This window comes from Podarcis cretensis (assembly GCF_951804945.1).
Source record: "Podarcis cretensis genome assembly, chromosome: 1".
Lineage (NCBI taxonomy): Eukaryota > Metazoa > Chordata > Lepidosauria > Squamata > Lacertidae > Podarcis > Podarcis cretensis.
Genome location: NC_137170.1, coordinates 7,563,663 through 7,585,000, shown reverse-complemented (window position 1 = coordinate 7,585,000; position 21,338 = coordinate 7,563,663). Strand labels below are relative to the sequence as shown.

Here is a 21,338-nt window from a genome sequence, read left to right as displayed (position 1 = left end):
TGAGAGATCAGTTCTGTGTGTGTCTATATATATATATATATATCCATATGTTTCCTTTGCCTTTCCTCCCCAACCCTTGATGTCCGATGGCAAAGTTCCGGCACGACCCCACCGAAATAATCACCATGGTGCAATTTGACGTTTTATTTAATTTATTTTTTTGGTGCAGGAATTGACCCTAGGCCACATGCTAAAGTTGACTTTCTGCTTCCTGGCTGGCTGGCTGCCGTATCTCTACTTACCTGTCTCCTCCTACCTCAACAAAGCTCGCTGGACCTGGGGAGACCAGACAACCGTTAAGGGATTTACGACTCATCTTCTCAGGGAAGAATACGGAACCTTCAATTTGGTAAACCGGGGGTTGGGGGAGAGAGGGGCTGTCTTTCGGAGAACAAGATTTCTCTTCTGTATCTTGAGTCCGTATGGCTCCGAATCTTTTAGACTCACAGCCTGGGATCCTCGTAGCAGAAGGGCTTTAAAAATTGTTATTTCTCAAATAGCGGTTTCGTAGCCCCTGTGCTTCTTCTTCGGGATGGCTAAACCGCTTGGTAGCTAGAGAAATAAATGCGATCTCCCTCGTGCCGCTTAATCGTAGTTATTTTGTTCCGAAGGGAAAATGAGCAGGCCGGTGAGGCCGTCACAGCTGCGGTGTGACACTCTGCTCTGCTCGTGTCAGTGGAAGGGGAAGGCTGAACATATGCAATGAATTGGAGGCATAGCTGTCAAGTGTCCCTTATTTAGCGGGAAAGTCCCTTATCCCAGCGCTGTGTCCCGCTGCTGTCTCTTATTGATGATGTCCCTTAAATTCCCCGGGTTTCAAAGGAAGCAGCTCCTCTCCCTCCCTCCCTGCCGGCCAGGGAGGAGGGAGGCTCCAACTGTATTGCTTGGCTGCGTTGCTCACCCAATAAGGAGTCTAAGAACAACTGGGGGGTGGAGTTTCCATGCCTTGTGCCGATCAAATCGGCCGCGTTGCCTGGGGACTCCCCTTTGCTCAGCGCTTCCCAGCGGAGAGGTGACGGTGGTTTTCCTTGCTGCATCCCCTTTGCTGGGTTGCTGCGCTGTGGGAACCACCGCTTGAGGCTTCGTTTGGCTGCTGACTGGGCTTTCTGCCTTTGGCTCGGAGGGGCTCAGAAGTTGAACATACCTGTGCTTGCAAAATCCCTTATTTTGGCTGCTGATCCCTTATTTCCGAGGCTACTGGTCCCTTATTTTCAAATCTGTAAGTTGACAGCTATGATTGGAGGTGCCCTTGGCAGGGGGGTTTCCAACTGATATCCAGCCGCTAGCAGTTTCCGAAAACGTAGTGGATTCGCTCCAGAAAATGAGGATAAAGCTATCAAGGGCTATGAGTCAAGATAGCTTGGCTCTGCCTCCACGCTTGGAGGCAGCAGTGCTTCTGAGCCTTGTCTGGAAACTGCAGGAGGAGACAGGGCTCCTGTGTTCGAATCCTGCTTCCTGGTTTCCCACAGGCTTCTGGTTGGCCACTGTGAGAACAGGATGCTGGACTAGATGGGCCGTTGGCCTGATCCTGTATGCTCTCCTTATGTTACTGGGGCCAGCAGCAAGTGACTCTGAGGAAAGTCCGCGATAAGGGAGGACATGGCAGTGGCACAAAAATTTATGCGTGAAGAAGGTGCATGGGGATTTCCCCCCCCCTCCTTTTCTAGACCCTCTGACCAAGCTGAATGTTGGCAAATTCAGGACAGGGAAAATAAAGTACTTCCACCCATTGAGTTGGCTCTGACAATATGTAGCGATGGACTCCAGTAAAAATCCTGGGGTTAACCTCTGGAAAAAGAGGGCAGGAACCTATTGCAGCATTTGTTGAGTTTTTTTTCTTTTCTGTGTAGGCAAAATTAGAGAATGGATCGAGTATGGCTGATATATTGCTGTAAGTGAATCATTTAATTTATTTCTTGGTCTGGGAGGGCTCATAACAAAATCCTACACTGGTGACCTCTTCTTCTTCTCCTTCTTCTTTGTCAAAGAGAAAAACGACTACCAGACTTTTAGAAGACATCTGAGGGCAGCCCTGTTTAGGGAAGCTTTTAATGTTTAATAGATTGTTGTATTTTAATATTCTATTGGAAGCCGCCCAGAGTGGCTGGGGAAACCCAGCCTGATAGGCGGGGTATAAATAATAAATTATTATTATTATTATTATTATTATTATTATTATTCTGTGTATTATATGCATATCCTTCCTTTTTCACTGCTAGGGACTCAAGGCAATTGATAAAAGCAGGAGCTGCTAAAAACATAGGGAAAATCATTTAAAATCCAATTAAACGTTGATAAAATTATATACACACACACATCATACAAATAATTTTAATAAAAGCAGCACGGCACACTAATCCTTTCATGAAAAATGGTCCGTTCCCCAAAGCGCATTGGAACTAAAAGGTCTCCATCTTCCGGCAGAAGGATAACAAGGAGGCAGCCAGGCTGGCTTCTCAAGGGAGGGAGTTCCAAATTTTTGGAGCAGCCACACAGAAGGCTCTGGGGATTATTCGGCTGCAGCAGGCAGCAGCATTTGGACTTCCCACAATACTGCTGTTGTAACATTGTTCCAGGGCAGGGATGCTCAGCAGGGTTGAATTCTCATGAATTCTCATACCTCCTGGAACCAATGTGCAGATTGGAACTTCATTATCCACTGGTCTCTTACATCTGACACGTCAAAACGTTTGGGAAGTGCATTGGAATGTACAGTCATACCTTGGGTTACAGACACTGCAGGTTGCGTTTTTTCGGGTTACGGACCCGCCAAAACCCGGAAGTACTGGAATGGGTTACTTCCGGGTTTCGGTGGTCATGCATGCGCAGAAGTGCTAAATCACGCTTTGTGCATGCGCAGAAGCGCCGAATCGCAACCCTCGCGTGCGCAGATGCGCCTCTGCGGGTTGCGAACATGCATCCCGCACGGGTCGTGTTGGCAACCCGAGCATCCACTATATTTAAAAATGAAAATACTGATGTAACGTTGGACATGCATGTTTTGAAAGAAGATGCTTTTCAAAAAAATGAGTTTAACAATCTTTAAACACATTTTTGAGAGGATTAATGTGCAGATGGGGACACGGGTGGTGCTGTGGGTTAAACCACAGAGCCTAGGACTTGCCGATCAGAAGGTCGGCAGTTTGAATCCCCGCGACAGGGCGAGCTCCTGTTGCTCGGTCCCTGCTCCTGCCAACCTAGCAGTTTGAAAGCACGTCAAAGTGCAAGTAAATAAATAGGTACTGCTCCAGCGGGAAGGTAAACGGTGTTTCCGTGCGCTGCTCTGGTTCGCCAGAAGCGGCTTAGTCATGCTGGCCACATGACCCGGAAGCTGTACGCCAGCTCCCTCAGCCAGTAAAGCAAAATGAGTGCCGCAACCCCAGAGTCGGTCACAACTGGACCTAATGGTCAGGGGTCCCTTTACCCTTTACCTTTACCTTTAATGTGCAGATGAATATGGCAATTGGACGGTGTAGATATCTGGGAAACCACAGTTGAATTTGACGCAGGCTGAGTCACTTCACCCTGAAACACCGTGGGAACCAGCGGCCAAATATTCATTGGAACCTCGGGCAAAATACGTCTTTAAAGGGTGGCCCAGGGCAGGTGTCAAGTGTGGGCCATGCAGGGCCCCAGCAACTGCCCCAGCCTGCCTTGTTGCATAACCTAGTCTTCCCAATTGTCAGAATAGGACATCATGACTTCCACTCCATGGCTCCTGAGACCCCGTAATTTTTCTACCAGCGGTTGTACTGCTGTGATTTGTGGATACATTGATCTGACGGCTGTTGCAAACACCTGCTTTTAGCTATTGCACTACTAATATTTTGACTTTTGATGCCTTTGCAGTTTCCAAGTGTCTGACATGAGGACAGAGCTCTCCGCCATCACCCAAGCTCTTGCGATCATCGCGTGTTTGTGTGCAGCAGTGAGGTAGCTGCAGGTTTTTGTTTGTGGGTTTACTCTTCAAAAAGTTGTTCTCGTATCCTCCGTTGTGCATTGCTAAAACCCAGGCCTTCGTGGGGCATTTGGACCCCTCCCTTATTGTACCGATTAGTGATTTTATGGCTGTGTAGCTGATTTATTTTATTTCACTGCAGTCTTTGTATTCCACCCTGGGAACCTTGTTTGAAGCGTAGTTTTAACGATCACATTAAAAATAATGATTTAAGCCAACAGCAACCACCTTTCGCCTGGCTGTCTTTGGAATCACATCTCTGATGCACCTTTCGTGATGTTAGTTGTGTGTGCTGCATCTTCTGCCGTCCTTCACTTAAAACACAGTTTTTCTTTTGCATTTTTTTCACCTTAAACGCTCTCTTAATCGCAGTCTCTCTCCCCTCTCCTCCTCTTCTAGGCCCAAGGTGGAGAAGCCAAATTTAGTCTGGCTGTTCACTTCAATGCTCCTTGCCTATTCATTTTTCTTTGCTTGGAGAGCAAATCTGGATATTTCAAAGCCGCTGTTTAAAGGAGTGGTATGTTTGCTTTCAAGGTTGCTATTTGTGTTGTTGTTTTTTTAAAAAAACAAAAATACATGGTTTTAATTTAAAGCTTATTTCAGGATTTAGAAATAGCTCTGCGATATCTGAGCAGAGAGATGAATGCCTGGGGGAGGGAGAGAAAAGTTGGGGGGGGGGGGGGTGGAAGCATTTTTCCATTTCTCCCCAAAGCCCATTTCTTTGGGGGGGGGGGGGTTCTGGAAAAGAATGAAAAAGAAAAAGCACTGTGACATGTGAAAGGCTGTAGAGGTTTGTTTCAATCAGGGCAAACTTTCAGCTTTTAGAAAGTCTGTGATAGCTACGGTGACAAATACGAAGAAGCAAAAAGAGAAACTGATAGTGATACCTCAGATAATGAGACTGATTAAATTTATAGTATTCAAAGGGTCCTTCCCTTTTTCGCAGAAAACATGTTATGGACATGAGTGCTGTATCTCTGCTTGACTTTACTGAGGACTGGAGAAAACCTAATAATTTTCAGCATACATTATACTTTTCTCTTTTTTCTATAATGTTGATGTGTTCCCTTTTTTTTATTGTTTTATGCCTGTTCCTTATAAACTTGCAAAATGAAAAATGATGCCAGGCTGTAACTAAAATGACATGCAACTAAAATTTAAACCTGAAAATTCCACCTGTCCCAGGCAGAGATTACCTTCTTTGCTGGTGATGCTAGGGACTGGACCTCGCGCTTTCTGCACATGCTCTGCCAGTGAGCTATGGCCCTTCCTCTAGATTTCGGAAAATCAAAAGACCATCTCCTAGGTCTATATTCACCAAAGCTGAACTCCATGCAGTGCTTTGCAAACATGCATTATGTGGGAGATTTGCAGTCAAATCTAACAGTGCTAGTTAGTATGTGAAGGGGTTAAGGACCACAGAGTTCTCAATTACTAGAGTAACCTCTGTGATGTCACATCCCTTCTGCTCCAAGGAGGGAGGAAGTAAGCCTTGTTTCCTGTTCCTTTCTCTGTCTATCACGCTGCAAGCAAGGAAGCAGAAATACATCAACTTTGTTCTTCCTCTCATATGTATCTGAGGCTGCTTTGCTGTATATATTTCAGCTAAGCACATTTACCTGCATTTTATTGTTGCTGCTAAGGAAAGTTCAACTCTGAGACCTAGCGACTGTAAGTAAAACATTTTAAACTTACCTTGCAGTCTGTGGTCTTAAGGCCAGGTGCCTCAAGAGCTGGGATGTATTAAAAAGGTTTAAAAACCTATTCTTAGGCGTCAGTAAATCTGCCTAACAGTAAGGTTTAAACTCCACTACTGGGTCTCTTTAGGTGCAAGCCCTGCATTTTAAAAACAGGCACAAGCCATTTTGTGTTAATCCAAACACAGGGGTCTCTAGAGAATCAGTTATAATTAATATATCCTTACTATAATACCTAGGGTAGCTCAGTTGGTGGAGCATGAGCCCCACGTTGGGCAAAAGATTCCTGCATTGCGGGGGTTGGACTAGATGACCCCCGTAGTCTCCTCCAACTCTGCATTTCTATGAGTCTAATACCCATCACATTTCTACACAGTTGGGGAAACACTGTCTGTCTGTCCTTTTGCAGGTCGAGCGATTCTGGATGCAGAGCAATGCGGTGGTTGCTGTTCTAGCTGGCCTCGGTTTCTCCTCGCTTTTCTCTTTTGCAGAGGGGTTAGCTGGAAGCAGGCGAGTGCTTCGCTGCCTGGAATGGCTTCTTGCTGCCGTTCTGGTTACCGGGCAAATCTACTCTAATTACAGGTAACTGCAAGAAAGAGCACAGTGGGTTCAGCTTTGCAGAGTGTGCTTAAAAGTCCAATTAGCGTCGTGTTCATTTCCCACTGTTCCCTCAAGTGGTTCAGGGCAGCCACACCTGCTTCCCGCTTCCTTATTTAGCCACGCAACTCGTGTTGTAAGGAGGCACCGTCTTCTGTTCTGCCTTGTATCCATCGCATGCAGCGCCGCTTCCATTCCACTGCAGTTCACCTTTTGCGAAATGCTACGTTATTCATCTCGCTGCCCTGCTGCTACATGTCATTCCACCCTGTGCAAAGGAAAGGGAATGCAAACAGGGAGGGGGACGTAATCAGTTACATATCAGAAGGAGCAGGAACAGCAACAAATCCCAAACTGGTTTGATTTCCATTCTGGACATGGGGCATGTAAGCAAACATCAGCCATTTTCCCTTCCGTTTCCATTTCCATTGAAATTGTCTGATGTCCCTACTCACAACACCCTTGCCAGATAGGTTAGGCTGAAAGAGAGCAATTGGCCTATTTATTACTATTACTATTACTATTACTATTACTATTACTATTACTATTACTAATACTACTACAGTTTTTTTTATTCTTTATTCGTACCCAGCCACTCTAGGCAGCTCCCAACAAAATACAGTGGTACCTCGGGTTAAGTACTTAATTCGTTCCGGAGGTCCGTTCTTAACCTGAAACGGTTTTTAAACTGAAGCACCACTTTAGCTAATGGGGCCTCCCACTGCCACTGCGCCGCTGGAGCCTGATTTCTGTTCTCATCCTGAAGCAAGGTTCTTAACCCGAGGTACTATTTCTGGGTTAGCGGAGTCTGCAACCTGAAGCATATGTAACCCGAGGTACCACTGTATTCACAATGAAACATCAACCATTAAAAACTTCCCTATACTGTACAGAGAGCTGCCTTCAGATGTCTTCTAAGAGTCATATAGTTGTTTATCTGTTTGACAACCGACGGGAGGGCGTTCCACAGGGTGAGCGCCACTACCGAGAAGGCCCTCTGCCTGGTTCCCTGTAGCTTCACGTCTCGCAGTGAGGGAACCACCAGACGGCCCTTGGAGCTGGACCTCAGAGTCCGGGCTGAACGATGAATGTGGGGATGCTCCTTCAGGTGTACAGGGCCTAGCGTAGATCTGAACCCAGGTCTCCCTGCTTGTAGTCCAGACATCTTGCTACGCTAGCTCTTGCTTAGAACCCTTTAAGACTTTGCACTGCTTGGGCAAAGGATGGGAGCGTCTTCAAAAAACGTGCCACCTGGGACCTTATTATTAGCAAAAACGCTGCATCAGGGCAGTGCCGGATTTACATATAAGCTAAACAAGCTATAGCATAGGGCCCCACTCTCTTGGGGCCCCCCAAAAATTATGAGTCTTTGGAAATTTTGTTTCTAAAGGAACTTTTGTTATTGCCAAATGCCAATGTGTTTGCATTAAGTTTGCTATGAATAAAAAATTTTAAGTTAAAGCTTAATAATTAATTTATTATTAATATACAGGGTGAGGTCCCGTGGATAGAGTACACATGTTTCATGGGGCCTCTTTTAAAAGACTCACCCTGTACTTCTTCTTAATTGTATTTCACTATTAATATAAAAAGGTAAAGGGACCCCTGACCATTAGGTCCAGTCACAGACGACTCTGGGGTTGCGGCGCTCATCTCGCTTTATTGGCCGAGGGAGCCGGCGTACAGCTTCCAGGTCATGTGGCCAGCATGACTAAGCCGCTTCTGGCGAACCAGAGCAGCGCACGGAAACGCCGTTTACCTTCCCGCTGGAGCGGTACCTATTTATCTACTTGCACTTTGAAGTGCTTTTGAACAGTTGGCAGGAGCAGGGACCGAGCAACAGGAGCTCACCCCGTCGCGGGGATTCGAACCGCCAACCCACAGTGCCAGCCGCATCCATCCACTATTAATATACTTCTTCTTAATTGTATTTCAGTTCAACAATTACTTTGATAAAATACATATTTTGTTATGTGCAAATGGCTTGAGATACCCATTAGGTCCATAAATTACCATATAACAAATATTCACCACAAAAAGGTGACAATTTGTTGTTGACAAAGGACAACTGGACATATCAAGGGCCCCAGTACCTTCAGTAGCTTAGAGCCTCATCAAACCTAAACCCAGCCCTGCATCAGGGCATCAAAACTAGTTCCGCCATTGATCATTCAAAGCTGCCGTCTGCTGAATGAGATGATTGGCTCTATTTAGGCCATGGAATCTTTGCCCCTCCCTATGTTTTAAATGCCACTCCCAACATCAGATGCTGGCTGGACCTGCTGCGAGATCGACTCCAAGAAGTCCTCCATTTCTGGTCAAGTTCATCTCTGCCTGCTGAAGGGATGCGGAGCCTTGTTCCTTTGCAAACTCCTTTGCCAGAGGAAGTAATAATAATAATAATTTATATCCCGTCCTCCCCAGCCAAAGCCGGGTTCAGAGCGGCTAACATCATACAAGTAAGACAATGCATAAAACAAGCGATCAATAAATTAAGATACATCCCACAATAAATTCAGTAGTGATGCCCACCAATTTGCTTGGCTTTTATAATTATAATAATAATAAATTTTTATTTATATCCCGCCCTTTCCGGTTCAGAAAACCAGGCTCAGGGCAGCTAACAACAAATTTAAAACAATTAATTGATGCAACAAAAAAACAGCATAAAATACAATATAAAACGTGAATAACAATAAATTCAGGATTCAAAAATCAATTTAGGGGGGAAATCCATCCAATAAACATTAGATAATCACCAGGGCAAGACACATTCATGGAGGAGAGGGCCATTGATGGATACCAGCCATGATGGCTATGCTTTGCCCTACACTGCTGGAGGCAGCAATGATTCTGAATACCAGTTTCTGCTGTTCTTGAGGTCGAATCCTGACTCCTGGTTTCCCACAGGCAACCATTCAGCTGGTGTGGGAACAGGATGCTGGACTAGATGGGCCATTGACCTGATCAAGCAGACTCTATATATATTCTTATGGAAATTAACGTCAGGGAAGTTTTGTAAATTTCTCTTCCTCTGCCCTCCACATTCCTTTTTCCTTGCCTCTTACAGATAATACACCTGAGGGCAGGGCCTGTGTCATTTTTCTACGGGACCGCCACTCCTGGTCTGCCCTGCAGAGGACCTTAAGGTCCGTGAAAAACCATAGTTTACAGGTCCCAAGCCCTAAGGAAGTCAGACTATCCTCCACCAGGGCCAGGGCCTTTTCAGTGATGGCTCCGACCTGGTGGAACGCTCTGTCCCATGAGACCAGCGCCCTGCAGGCGCTGCAGCACCTCCTTCCGTCAGGCCTGTAAGACAGAGCTATTCCACCTGGCCTTTAATTTGAATTCAGCCTGATCTTTTATTTCCCTTCTCTTCCCTCCCCCTTCCCTTTTATGAAGATCACCCGCTCTGAGACCCCACAGCTAATTCTCCCCTGGCCTCCTCACTGGCCCAAGTAGGACTAATTCAGCCAGCTAGCCCTGGGGATTATCTGAGTTTTTATTTTTGAATTTTATTGTTATTCATGTTTTTATACTATATTTTATGCTGCTTTTATAATTATAATTAAGTGTTTTAAATTTGTTGTTATCCGCCCTGAGCCCGGTTTTTGAACCAGGAAAGATGGGGTATAAATAAAAAAATATTTATTATTATTACTATTATTATTATTATTATTATTATTATTATTATTATTGCATTGCATGTAGAGAATGTCAGGTCCTTAATAAACAAACACTAAGCTGCCCGGTGGCCTGTCATTGCTCTTGGAAGTGTTTGCAAATGCTACAAATCCTGGGATTCAAAGCCGCGCTGTGTCTCTCTCTCCTGTTTATCTAGCTTAGCTACTTGGGGATGGACTAAAAGCAACACAAAACAGCCTTCCCTTTTCTTTCCCATTATCTCTTTCCGCCCAGCGTCTGCGACCAAAGCCGCAACTACGTCGTCGACCGCTTTGCGAGGAACCTTTTGACCTCCATGCCTCCGGATGCCATCGTGCTGCTGAGAGGGGACTTGCCCGGCAATTCTCTCCGTTACCTCCATTATTGTGAGGGAGTGAGACCTGACGTTACCTTGGTGGACCAAGAAGTAGGTGGAAAGCGAGGTCTGCATGCTTTACAGAGTGTGGGATGACAGTTTCTTGCAAGGCATGGGAAAACGAGAAGCTGCTGTGCTGGCCAGACGTTGGTCCATGTAGCTCAGTCTTGCTGATGCCGAGAGCAGTTTAAACCAGATTTTCAGGTCAGGCAGGTGACACTCCTGGCCCTCAGCTACTGAAGGTAATGGGGCCCTTTATATGTCCAGCTGTCCTTTGTCAACAACAAATTGCCACTGGTTTTTGTGTTGAATATATGCTATATGGGAATTCGTGGACCTAATAGGTATCTAAAGCCATTTGGACATAACAAAAAAATGTATTTTATCAAAGTAATTGTTGAACTGAAATACGATTAAGAAGAAGTATATTAATAGTGAAATACAATGTTTTAGGGGTTGTTTTTAAAAGTCTGCAACGGATTAATCCGTTTTGCATTACGTTCTATGGGAAAGCACCGATCCTCTGGTGACTCGCCTCTCCTGGCCTGGAGGCAAGCACTCCTCCTGTGGGAACTTAGTTCCCTCCTCCTCTCTGCCCTGAGCCTCTGCAGCTCAGGAGAGGCTGGAGGGTTACCGGACCCAGAGACAACCTCAGCTTCCCCTGACGGGGCTGAGAGTGGAGCACCTGCAGGCAATGATTGGTCCTCCAGCTCCTCAGGAGCCAGAGCAGACTCAGCTGATGCCTGCACCTGAGGATCTAGCACAGGTGAGGACCCTTCAGGCTCAAGTCCCAGCCCCGGCTCAGCTGGTTCTGGAGGGCGGGACTCCTTTGCAGGCTGGGATTTCTCAGGTTCAGCCTCCGAGTCCGAATCCCAGGCCATCACAGCAGCCTTAGTGTCAGGTTTTAGGTATGTTTATTTACATCGATGGTGCTTCGGGTCGGAGAAGCCCACAGGCCTCGTCTTTAATTTCATCTCATCTTGCCTGCGCTAGATGATGACTTACCACTGGTACTTACTGAAGATGTCAAAACATTTGCCTGGCGTCATTTTTCCTGGGAACCGGTGGAATCCTCTGGAAGGGACGCTGCCCGATGGGACGACCACATTTAATCTCTATCACTTTCTCAAAGTAAATAAACAGTAAGCATTCCTGTTCACATAATGACATTCCTTTTCCCCATAAAAATTGCATCAGCTGCATTCTCAAATTGCTCTGTGTTAGGGAAGGCTAATCTCCCACCTGGGGCCCTTATTGGGACCGTCCAAGCGTTTTTGTGTGTCCCCCAAAACTACTCAACCGCCCCAAGTTTGATAGCAGCGGCAAAAAAATTTTTTAAATACAAAGTAGACTTCTGGTATCACCACACATAAAGCTCTGATTCTTCCTGGGCTCATTAAAAAATAAAGTTAACCACCTTTGCTTTCTATAGCATCTGAACTTGCAATCCAAAGTACAGCTTTCCTCCTGAACAGTCATGTTTACATTTTTGTTGTGATTATAATTCATTACTTACCTTCACCCTAATGTCCAAGGGTGGGTGACAACAAAACTATTTATTTATTTATTTATTTATTTATTTATTTATTTATACATACTCCGCCCATCCATCTGGGTCTCCCCAGCCACTCTGGGCAGCTTCCAACAGAAGGTTAAAAATACATTAAAACATCAGTTATTAAAAACTTCCCTAAACAGGGCTGCCTTCAGATGTCTTCTAAATGTCAGATAGTTGTTTATTTCCTTGACATCTGATGGGAGGGTGTTCCACAGGGCGGGCGCCACTACTGAGAAGGCCCTCTGCCTGGTTCCCTGTAACTTTGCTTCTCACAGTGAGGGAACCACCAGAAGGCCCTCGGCGCTGGACCTCAGTGTCTGGGCAGAACGATGGGGGTGGAGACGCTCCTTCAGGTCTACTGGGCCGAGGCCGTTTAGGGCTTTAAAGGTCAGCACCAACACTTTGAATTGTGCTTGGAAATGTACTGGGAGTATTGAAAACAGTTTAAAACAACTTAATATTTCAGAAATAATGTGGGTCCTTAAAAATAATGAGTTGTGGGTACTTTGTACAAATTCTTTTGTTGGTGTAATGTATTTATGGCCATGTTTTCTAAGTGTGCTGTCAGTTGCTTGGAGACATTTGCATAACAAAGAACTAAGAAGTCTTAACAGAATCATAGAGTCGGAAGGGAACTCCAAAGGTCATCTAGTCCAACCCCTGCAATGCAGGAATCTCAGCTAAAGCATCCATGACAGATGGCCGTCCAACCTCTGCTTAAAAACCTCCAAGGACGGAGAGTCCACAACTTCCCGAGGAAGACCGTTCCACTGTCAAACTGCTCTTACTGTCAGAAAGTTCTTCCGTATTTTTAGTCTGTTAATAAGAATAGTTATATCCTTGGTTTTCTGTATAGGGCTGTGTACCTATTGGTTACCAGTCTTTTTCTGAGCTCAGTTCAAAGTGTTGAGTTTTGGCCGTTAAAGTCAGGATGTGACCAGAGTACCTGGCAAATCATCTCTCTGCCCTCTCCTCATTCCCCAGTGATCCTAAGATGGTACACCTTTTTATTGTACAGCAGAAGGCAAAATATATGTTCTGTGTTGCTCCAGAGTGACCGTAAGTTACAGGAAGGTGGGTGTCAGTTGTGTTCAATGTTGGAACACATGACCTGCAAGGTCCTCTGAGTCTTTAATTTTATGGTGAGAGCAGACTAAAGGTTTCTCTAGTCCAGCAACATCTCCACAGATTCTATATTGCTGTGGGAGGTCTAGCCTAATTAATCGCTCTCTTAACAGTAAACTCTGCCTTCTGCATGTGGTGGTTTCCTTGTTACCCAGAACCAAGCTACATTGTTGACATACGAGAGGCCTCCATCAGTATTGGCATTCTGCCAGTTCTTAAAGTACCCATGTTTAGATGAGCGTTCCCCCTGTTCTCTTAACTTTAACCCCCTGTTGGGAATGTTTTAATTGCTGCTTTAACAGAGTGCATTGCAGTAAATCCAATCTTGAATATAAATTAATAAATAATATTGGTGGTGATGATTTCTTTTTGCAGCACCAGTTTCCCATTTATATTTTGCTTTTTGTTTTTTTGTGTGGCTTGTTTGCAACAGCAAAGAAACCTTTGTCTGCATTGGGCTCCACGAAGGTGACCCCACCTGGAAGAAAAGCCACTCCCTTTGGCCGTGGGGCTCTTGCGAGAAGCTGGTGCCTTCGGAAACTCCCTTCGACCCCGGAGAGTGGATTGAGAGAACCAGAAACCTCTATAACTGGAGTGAAGAATATGGGAGGTGAGAACAGCAGAACTGGTGGCAGGGTTTGAAAGTTCGCAAACCTGGATGAGGAACTTGGGTGCAGTTACATCTGGCCTAGTTGCCCCCAATCTTCCTTGGCAACCTTAGCTCTTGAGCCATGATGTTGGCCTCAGAAATGGGGGGTGGGTGGTTTATATCGTATTTTTCACTCCATAAGACACACTTTTTCCCTCCTAAAAAGTAAGGGGAAATGTCTGTGCGTCTTATGGAGTGAATGTGTGGTCGGTCGCTGGCTCCCTTTCTGGCCCCGCCCCCTTGCCCAGGCCTCCACTGTTGAATGTTCTGCGGAAGGAGGCCGTATGTTTCCCCAGCAACATATGACTGGCTGATTATCTGTCTGGAAACTGTAGAAACTGCTCCCTTTCCTTTCCTAAAGAAGCTGCAGAACTGTGAGTTGAACCCCATAAAAACAGGATTTTTTTCCCTTTGCAAAGTAAGCTCAACAACTTTGAGCAGATCCCCCCCCCCAAATGGGTCTTTCCCCCTTTCCTCCTCTAAAAACTAGGTGCGTCTTATGGTCAGGTGCGTCTTATGGGGCGAAAAATATGGTACGTTACACCAGATTTTCCCGGGAGCTTTGGACTACAATTCCCATCAGCCCCAGCAAGAATGGTCCAGTGGTCAAGGGTGATGGAAACTGTAGCCCAGCAACATCTACAGGGCTATGTTACAGGCAAAACATTAAAGGCGTTTTAAAAATCAAGCTTCTAATCCTTCTGATTGTGAAGATATGCCTGTGGGCACGTACGTGGGTTGTGCTTGCTGAAATCTCAGGAGCTGGAGTGGCAACTAAATAAGAATTAGAGGGAGGGTTTTTTTTGGTTTTTTTTGGTCTTATGTTGCTCTTTGCTGTTCCATCATAACCAGAATGCTTTGCAGAATGAGACATGGTGTGCAAATGCGCTCGACATCCCACGATTCAGGCCCCCCACAGAATTCTGCTGTCCCCGAAGCAGAATGTCTTTGAGCGCCAAATTCCAGTGTTTGTACAGCGTTTAATACTCTCAGTCTCTCTGTGACCTTTTCATGTCTGATGATCCAGTTAATCAGCTCCAGTTGTTCACTTCTTAAAGGTTCGATTCATCTTCATGGGAGTTGGTGGCAAACGAAGAGATGTGGCAAGCCAGGTGAGAGCCCCCAACCCCCCCCCCCACATTTCCCCTTCTGAATGGGTTCTAAAGGGAAGGGAGACACCATGGTGTCCACATGGGCCTTCAGTTGGGAAACGACTACTTCTTCTTTGGCGATCACTTGTAGCCGAGTAAGATTGTCTTCCAAAACAGGGTTTTAGCAGTGAGTCCATAAGTGACTGTGGAGGCCAATTCTGGATCCACACGCCCTTCCACAGTGGGGACATGGGTTTCCAGATGGGAGTTGATCACGGTGAGGGTTTGCCAAGTGTGCCTTCCTCTTAGCATGTTTCTCCCTTGTGTTCTGAGTTCCAGTGTCTTCAAAGCCCATGACACCTTTGGCAAAGGCTGTTCTCCAGTTGCAGCACTCGCAGGCCAGTGTTTCCCAGTTGTCGGTGCTTATACTACATTTTTTTAAGATTTGCCTTGAGAGAGTCTTTAAACCTCTTTTCTTGACCACCAACATTACGCTTCCATTTTTATGTAGTCCATTTTTAAGCAGAGTACAGTGGACGCTCGGGTTGCGAACGTGATCCGTGCGGGATGCACGTTTGCAACCCGCAGCATTCGCAACCTGCAGCAGTGTGTCTGCGCACGCGTGGGTTGTGATTCGGTGTTTCTGCGCATGCGCAAAGCGCGATTTAGCACTTCTGCACATGCGTGACCCCTGAAACGCGGAAGTAACCCGTTCCGGTACTTCCGGGTTTTGGCGGATCCGTAGTCTGAAAAAACACAACCTGAAGCATCTGTAACCCGAGGTATGACTGTAGTTGCTTTGGAAGACGATAATCAGGCATCTGAACAAAATGACCAGTCCGACAAAGTTGATGTTGAAGAATCACTATAGCTCAGTGGCAGAGCACCTGCTTTGAATGCAGAAGGTCTTTGATTCAGTCCCCAACAGCATCTCTAGGTAGGGCTGAGAGTGCCCCTTCCTGAACCCCCCCCCCAAGAACCAGCACCAATCAGTGACAGCGATCCTGAGCTAGATTGACCAATGGCCCAACGCAGTGTAAAGTTGCTTCCTTTAAGAGGAGGGCCATGGCTCAGTGGTGCAGCACACAGAAGGTTCCAGCTTCGATCCTCTGCATCTCCAGATCCCCTGTCCTGAAACTCTGGAGAGCTGCTGCCGTTCAGTGTAAACCATACTGAGCTAGATGGGCCATTGGTCTGGCCATAAGGCAGCTTCCTATCTTCCTGTGATAATTGCGTCACAAGCTGCAGCAGTAAAACTACCGTATTTTTCGCTCTATAGGACGCACTTTTTCCCCTCCAAAAATGAAGGGGAAATGTGTGTGCGTCCTATGGAGCGAATGCAGGCTTTCGCTGAAGCCTGGAGAGCTATCCTCAAGCCTTCAGAGCGCGGTGGGAGTTCCCGCCGGGCTCCGAAGGCTTGCAGATTGCAGCCCGAAGCCTAGGGAGCGCAGTGCCAACTCCCGCTGCGCTCCATGGGCTTCAGACAGCTATCCGCATGCCTTCGGAGCGCACCCCCAGCCCCACAAGCTCCGGGAGCGGCGGCAAGGCTGCGCGCAAACTTGGCGCCGCTCCCAGACATGTTCTAGGGACTGGGGTCGGGGCTTCCCCCGCCCAGCCCTGCGGCTAAAAACGAAGCCAAGACAAAGCCACGCGCAGCCTCTCCCAGCTGGAGAGGTTGTGCGTGGCTAAAGAGGAAGCCAAGACAGCCAGCGGGATGGATCCCACTGGCTGTCTTGGCTTCTTTGGTCTTTGGGGCTGGGAGGGGGGGAAATAATTTTTATTCTTCATTTCCCCCCCTAAAAACTAGGTGCGCCCTATCGTCCAGTGCGCCCTATGGAGTGAAAAATACGGTACTTAGGCATTTGCAAAGCTAAGCAGTGTCCGGTATGGTTTCAAATTGGATGGGGGAACCGCGTGTTGAGATTCCAGTAATGCAGGGGTTGGACTAGATGGCCATGGGGGTCCCCTCCAACTCTGCAATTCTGTAATTAATAAGCAGGTGATACAACGAAGGCATTGGAGAAATATAGGAAGTAGCATTTGGTGACCTGCAACCAGATGCAAATAGTGTCGGCGTGAACCTTTGTGAACGCAAATAATCCTTTCAAGCAGTGTTTCACAACCTTGGGTCTCCAGCTGTTTTTGGACTACAACTCCCATCATCCCTGACCACTGGTCCTGCTAACTAGGGATGATGGGAGTTGTAGTCCAACACCGTCAAGTAGAGGAAGGCTGCTTGGAAGCCTCCTTTGCTTAGCCCCAGCCCAGCAATAATACAGCAATACAACTGCTAGCCTGTTTGCAAAGCTAAGCAGGGTCCTGTACGGTTTCAAATTGGATGGGGCCCCCTGCATGTTGAGGTTCCAGCATTGCAGTGGGTTTGTCAGGGAACTGACATCAGAGCGAGAGGTGGAGGCAGGGCTCCAGAGCGATGCCGGAGAGGGGACCAGCAGGGGGGAAGGAATTCAGCGTAACACCAGTAGAGAAGAGAGGGAGATGGAGGAAGTGGAGACAGCTCTCCAAGACCCTTCACCAGAGACTAGTGGAGAGAGCGCTGACACGCCCCTGCCTTCCCCGTACTTGCGCAGACGAGTTCCGCGCAGGGAAAGTAGGAGGAGACTAGGCGTCAAACAGCTCTTATGCTGGAAGAGGTTCAAGAAACGCCCACTGACGGATTCTGCAAGTGACTGACCGGCCACGGAGTGTGAGCTGTCAGCCAAAGCATGGTTGGCCAGGCAATATAACTAAAACTGAAGGCAACTTACGCACAAGTAACCCCCTTACAACCATTACAGGGTTAGACTAGATGACCCTGGGAGTTCCCTTCCAACTCAGGAATTTTATTATTCTTTACTGCCACCATCTTGGGCACCACACCTGTGGCATGGTTTATCTGGCTCCATGTCCTCAGCCAACTCTGGTTCAGGGGCACCAGCTGGTATTTGAAGAACCCTTAACCCTGACAGTAATGTGCTTCTGTTAGAATTCCTCCTCCGTGATTGCAGTCATGGGATTGTTGTCTATCACATGACGGTGTATGTTTTGACTCCACAGAGTGGGAATTGACAGAGACAGGATGTTTGTGTTCCTGTGTTCCGCGAAGTGGGACTATTGTCCTTTGTCCTTTCTCTTTGCTGTCTGATGCTAGAGAGAGAGGGAGCCATGTTGCAGTGCTCCGTGTGTGTTTATAGGTAAATAAAGTAGATTAGCCAAAATGCTGAGTTCCTGAGGTCTGTTACGCATGATGCGCAAACTCTGCGGATCCCTAAGTGTGTCGGTGTCGGTTGGCATTGGTCGCTGTGATGTTCGGGCTGAAAAAAGCTTTTGAAGCTCCCGAACAATCGACCAGGAGAGAGAGAACATGCCAGTCGGGCATGTGTCTCTACCAGGGTCCTACTCGAGTGTAAGACGAGCTCCTAACAGCTTCCACTTTTTTGCAGGATGAAGACAGCCTTCTTCATTTTTGACCTAGCGGAAACAGCTCGTGTGCCTATGGATGTAAAAGCCCAGCTTTATACATACGCTTACAAGGTAGGCACCTTGTATTCTTTAACTTAAAAAATATTTCTAAGGATAGTTTTCTATTTAAGTTACATTATTGTCCAAAGGCTATTCATCAGGAAATAAGAATTTGTTTTAAGTTTTTCATGTGTGCTATAACTCAGTCTAAGTTTTTTTTATTAAAAAAAAAAGTTTGACCACATTAGTCAACAAACATGGATACATATGCTATAATGTTTTTGTTTTAGTTAAATAAATTGTTTAAATTGTTATTAAGGAAATGATTATTTTTCTCCTTCCAATAAAGTGCAGCGGAAAAGTTGTCCAAATATAAACAGTTACTGTATATACTCGAGTATAAGCCGACCCGAATATAAGCCGAGGCACCTAATTTTAGCACAAAAAACTGGGAAAACTTATTGACTCGAGTATAAGCTGGTTCACCACACCACAAATCTGGTGGTGACATAGCTGTCAACTTTTCCCTTTTCTTGCGAGGAGTCCTATTCGGAATAAGGGAATTTCCCTTCAAAAAAGGAAAACATTGACAGCTATGGGTGGTGGCGGCAACGGTTGGAAGGGTCACAGCGCAGCAGCCGCCACCCGCCTCACTTGAGTATAAGCCGAGGGGGGCTTTTTCAGCATAAAAAATGTGCTGAAAAAGTCGGCTTATACTCGGGTATACAGTGGTACCTTGGGTTAAGTACTTAATTCGTTCCGGAGGTCCGTTCTTAACCTGAAACTGTTCTTAACCTGAAGCACCACTTTAGCTAATGGGGCCTCCCGCTTCCGCCGCACCACCGTCGCACAATTTCTGTTCTCATCCTGAAGCAAAGTTCTTAACCTGAAGCACTATTTCTGGGTTAGCGGAGTGTGTAACCTGAAGCGTATGTAACCTGAAGCATATGTAACCCGAGGTACCACTGTCTACGGTAACTTACTAAACCTCACAATAATTTCATAATGATCGGTCTATGTATTTCTGACAGTATAACCCAATCAGTAATTTTTGATATACAGTGGTACCTCGGGTTACAGACGCTTCACGTTACAGACTCCCCTAACCCAGAAATAGTACCTCAGGTTGAGAACTTTGCTTCAGGATGAGAACAGAAATCGCGCAGCGGTGGCAGCAGGAGGCCCCATTAGCTAAAGTGGTACCTCAGGTTAAGAACAGTTTCAGGTTAAGAACGGACCTCCGGAACGAATTACGGTAAGTACGTAACCTGAGGTACCACTGTAACTGTAAAAACTACTATGAAGATTTATTATTCCCAAAATGAAACCTTCATCTGGTTGTAAATATTTGACTAGTGATTTAAATCACCACCCTGTTCGGAAGAGCCTTCAAAACTGAGTTCTCCCCCATTTTCCCCAGCTGTACAAGGAGATTGTCAGCACCCACAAAGTGCACCCGGTCAACTGGCACAAGAATTACGCGATTGCCTGCGAGAGGATGTTGCACCTTCAGCTGGGAAGGGAAGACCCGGAACTCCTGCTGTCAGAAGCCATCAAGCACTTCCTCCTTTACACGGAGAAAGCGGAAGACGAGCCCCAGCAGGGCAGCATCCTGCTAGCCGTGAAACACCTGAAGAAGGAACTTCGGGGGTTGAGACAAATGAAAAAGGGCCGGGAGACTTTTCAGCAAGGCACAAAGTGAAGGAGCTGTGGACAACACATAGAAAATAACTCTTGGGGAAATAATGAAATGTAAGAAGAAAATGTAAGTTGAACAGTCTATGGGTGGAAGCAAAGTCAACCTCTTGGTTGCTTACTTTGTTAAAAAAATGGGGGGAGGTCAGGGCCAGATTTAGGTTTGATCAGGCCCTAAGCTACTGAAGGTAATGGGGCCCTTTATACGTCCAGCTGTCCTTTGTCAACAACAAATTGCCGCTGTTTTTTTGTGTTGAATATATGCTATATGGTAATTGATGGAGCTAACAGGTATCTAAAGCCATTTGCACACAACAAAATATGTGTTTTATCAAGGTAATTGATACAGAAATGAGCAAACCAGTGATATTTTAGGGAGCAGGCTAGCAGGCGGGGCCCATGACTTACATCACAGGAGCCTACACAACACAAAGCACTGTTGCTGCATGTAGGTTTTATTTTATTGGTTTTTTATCTTATATTTTGGAAATGTACATCCAGTTTTTCCCCCTTTAAATTTTTGGGGGCCCCCAAGAGAGTGGGGCCCTAAGCTCTAGCTTGTTTAAAGGTAAAGGGACCCCTGACCGTTAGGTACAGTCGCAGACAACTCTGGGGTTGCGGCGCTCATCTCGCTTTATTGGCTGAGGGAGCCGGCGTACAGCTTCCGGGTCATGTGGAACCAGAGCAGCGCACGGAAACGCTGTTTACCTTCCCACCAGAGCGGTACCTATTTATCTACTTGCACTTTGACGTGCTTTCGAACTGCTGGCTTATACATAAATCTGGCACTGGGGGAGGGTCTAAGAAAGGGGTGAAATGATAGAGGCTTTATGAAATGACATCAAACAAACAAACCAAAACAATGTGCAAGCCGGGAAAGTAGACAGGGAAGCATTTCTCTCTTTGCCAATAGTACTGGTGGCGCTGTGGGTTAAACCACAGATTCTAGGGCTTGCCGATCAGAAGGTTGGCGGTTCGAATCCCCGCGACGGGGTGAGCTCCCGTTGCTCTGTCCCTGCTCCTGCCAACCTAGCAGTTCGAAAGCACGTCAAAGTGCAAGTAGATAAATAGGTAGCGCTTCGGCAGGAAGGTAAATGGTGTTTCCTTGTGCTGCTCTGGTTCGCCAGAAGCGGCTTAGTCCTGCTGGCCACATGACCCGGAAGCTGTACGCCGGCTCCCTCGGCCAATAAAGCGAGATGAGCGCCGCAACCCCAGAGTCCTCCGCGACCGGACCTAATGGCCAGGGGACCCCTTACCTTTATGTTACTGAAACCTTTAGTCGTCCAATGCTCTCAGTAGTTTGTGCACAAATTCAAGGGCATGCGTTTAAAACGGATGAAAGTGTTCTGCGGCCCAAGTGCAACAAATCCACTTTCAGAAAGGAACAGCCTTTTTGCAGTCAGAAAAGCAACAGGAAAATGCATTGAGAATTGAAGCGAAGGAGAGACTTGACGGGAAGATGTGCCAACA

The 21,338-nt window shown here is 46.5% G+C and overlaps 1 protein-coding gene across 1 annotated transcript in view; it reads left to right on the top strand.

Annotated features, from left to right (window-relative positions):
• Nucleotides 1–19,989, top strand: part of TMEM260 (transmembrane protein 260) — a 62,529-nt gene extending 42,540 nt beyond the window's left edge. The window contains exons 6-16 of the mRNA XM_079994217.1: nt 170–349; nt 1,851–1,891; nt 3,850–3,933; nt 4,358–4,475; nt 6,065–6,237; nt 10,171–10,342; nt 11,285–11,433; nt 13,408–13,584; nt 14,682–14,735; nt 18,155–18,245; nt 19,594–19,989. Coding sequence (XP_079850343.1) covers nt 170–349; nt 1,851–1,891; nt 3,850–3,933; nt 4,358–4,475; nt 6,065–6,237; nt 10,171–10,342; nt 11,285–11,433; nt 13,408–13,584; nt 14,682–14,735; nt 18,155–18,245; nt 19,594–19,875 — 1,521 coding nt within the window. The 3' untranslated portion in view covers nt 19,876–19,989. The remainder of the gene's footprint in view (nt 1–169; nt 350–1,850; nt 1,892–3,849; nt 3,934–4,357; nt 4,476–6,064; nt 6,238–10,170; nt 10,343–11,284; nt 11,434–13,407; nt 13,585–14,681; nt 14,736–18,154; nt 18,246–19,593) is intronic.
• The last annotated feature ends 1,349 nt before the right edge of the window (nt 19,990–21,338 follow it).